Genomic DNA, 1,525 nt, shown 5'->3' on the forward strand with positions numbered 1-1,525 from the left:
TTCGGCCGTGGCCGTGGTGGTGACCGCCGTGGACCCCGTCGCGGTCCTCGCCGCGGTGCCCGCAAGGACGAGGAGAAGGAGTGGTGCGTCCGCGCGCTCACCCTGGAGGACATGAACATGGGCTGAGGTGCTGGCGTTTGCAGGGTCCCCGTCACCAAGCTTGGGCGTCTCGTGAAGGACGGCAAGATCAAGTCGATCGAGGAGATCTACCTCTTCTCGCTCCCCGTCAAGGAGTACCAGATCATTGACATCCTCCTTCCCAAGCTCAAGGGTGCGTGCGAATCGTGGCCAGTCGCGCGCAGACGGAGGTCGACTTGCTGACCCCGTTCTTGCGCGCAGACGAGGTGATGAAGATCATGCCCGTCCAGAAGCAGACCCGCGCCGGCCAGCGCACCCGCTTCAAGGCGTTCGTCGCCATCGGTGACTTCGAGGGCCACGTCGGACTCGGTGTCAAGTGCGCCAAGGAGGTCGCGACCGCCATCCGCGGCGCCATCATCCTCGCCAAGCTCTCGGTCATCCCCGTCCGCCGCGGCTACTGGGGCAACAAGCTCGGTGAGCCTCACACCGTCCCGTGCAAGGTCCAGGGCAAGGCCGGATCCGTCTACGTCAAGCTCGTCCCCGCCCCCCGCGGTACCGGTATCGTCGCCGCCCCCGCCTCGAAGCGCATGCTCCAGCTCGCCGGTGTCGAGGACTGCTACACCCAGTCGCGCGGCAACACCTCGACGTGCGTTCGCGTCCCCGACGTTCTCTCGGGCTGAGCCAGACTGACCTTTGTTCCGCCTCCGCAGCATGGGCAACTTCATCAAGGCCGCCTACGCCGCCATCACCGCCACCTACGGCTTCCTCACCCCCGACCTCTGGACTAAGATCGAGGTCCGTTCTTCCTCTCTTCCGCTCACTCTCCTCACTAACCCTTGCAATCCGCAGCCCTCGCCCTCGCCCTACGAGGAGTACTCGTCCCACCTCCAGCTCGCTGCCAAGAAGGTCTACTAAGCGCATCCTGCGCCGACGTAGAACCACACTTGGTCTGCCTGTTAAACCGCGTCGCAATCGATTGTTGTCTCGCGGTGATCTTCCTGGCCCGGTGCGTGTGCGAGGCGGCGCGTCGTGGCTTCCGAGGCTCAGAGATGGACGCTGCTGGAGCTCTTTACTGGACGTCGAACGGCTGCTCGGCGGGGCGCACTTGCTCGGTCGAGACTTGGTCGAGGCGACCGCTCCGAAGACAGCCTCATCTCGCGACAGCCGCTCCGTTCTTCGCCGATTGCGCTGTCGCTTCCCAGAGTCAGCCATCAATGCTCTTATTCGAATGAGAGCAGGGTGCAAGCTGCACAACTTGACGAGGACAACGAGCGAGAGATGCTCTCACGAACTCCCTCGCGCTACCTGACGTCTACCTTACGTTCTGCTGGCGTTGTAAGGCTGTTTGGACGTCGTTTCGCTGCAGAGCGAGGCCTACGACGCCGTAGAGACGGAGAGTTAGCGACAGGGGCGCGCGGCCTTGCGAGCTCGGTCCGCCCACCGCACA

General features: G+C 64.0%; 1 protein-coding gene across 1 annotated transcript; it reads left to right on the top strand.

The window, feature by feature from the left end:
* Window positions 1-993, top strand: RHTO_07683 (40S ribosomal protein s2; the record flags this gene model as incomplete). Its single annotated transcript, XM_016421339.1, has 5 exons — window positions 1-83; window positions 144-271; window positions 340-724; window positions 789-873; window positions 928-993. Coding segments are annotated over 5 exons (747 nt in total), but the record flags the coding sequence as incomplete, so codon positions are not given.
* Between the last annotated feature and the right edge of the window lie 532 nt (window positions 994-1,525).

This window comes from Rhodotorula toruloides (assembly GCF_000320785.1).
Source record: "Rhodotorula toruloides NP11 unplaced genomic scaffold Scaffold77, whole genome shotgun sequence".
Lineage (NCBI taxonomy): Eukaryota > Fungi > Basidiomycota > Microbotryomycetes > Sporidiobolales > Sporidiobolaceae > Rhodotorula > Rhodotorula toruloides.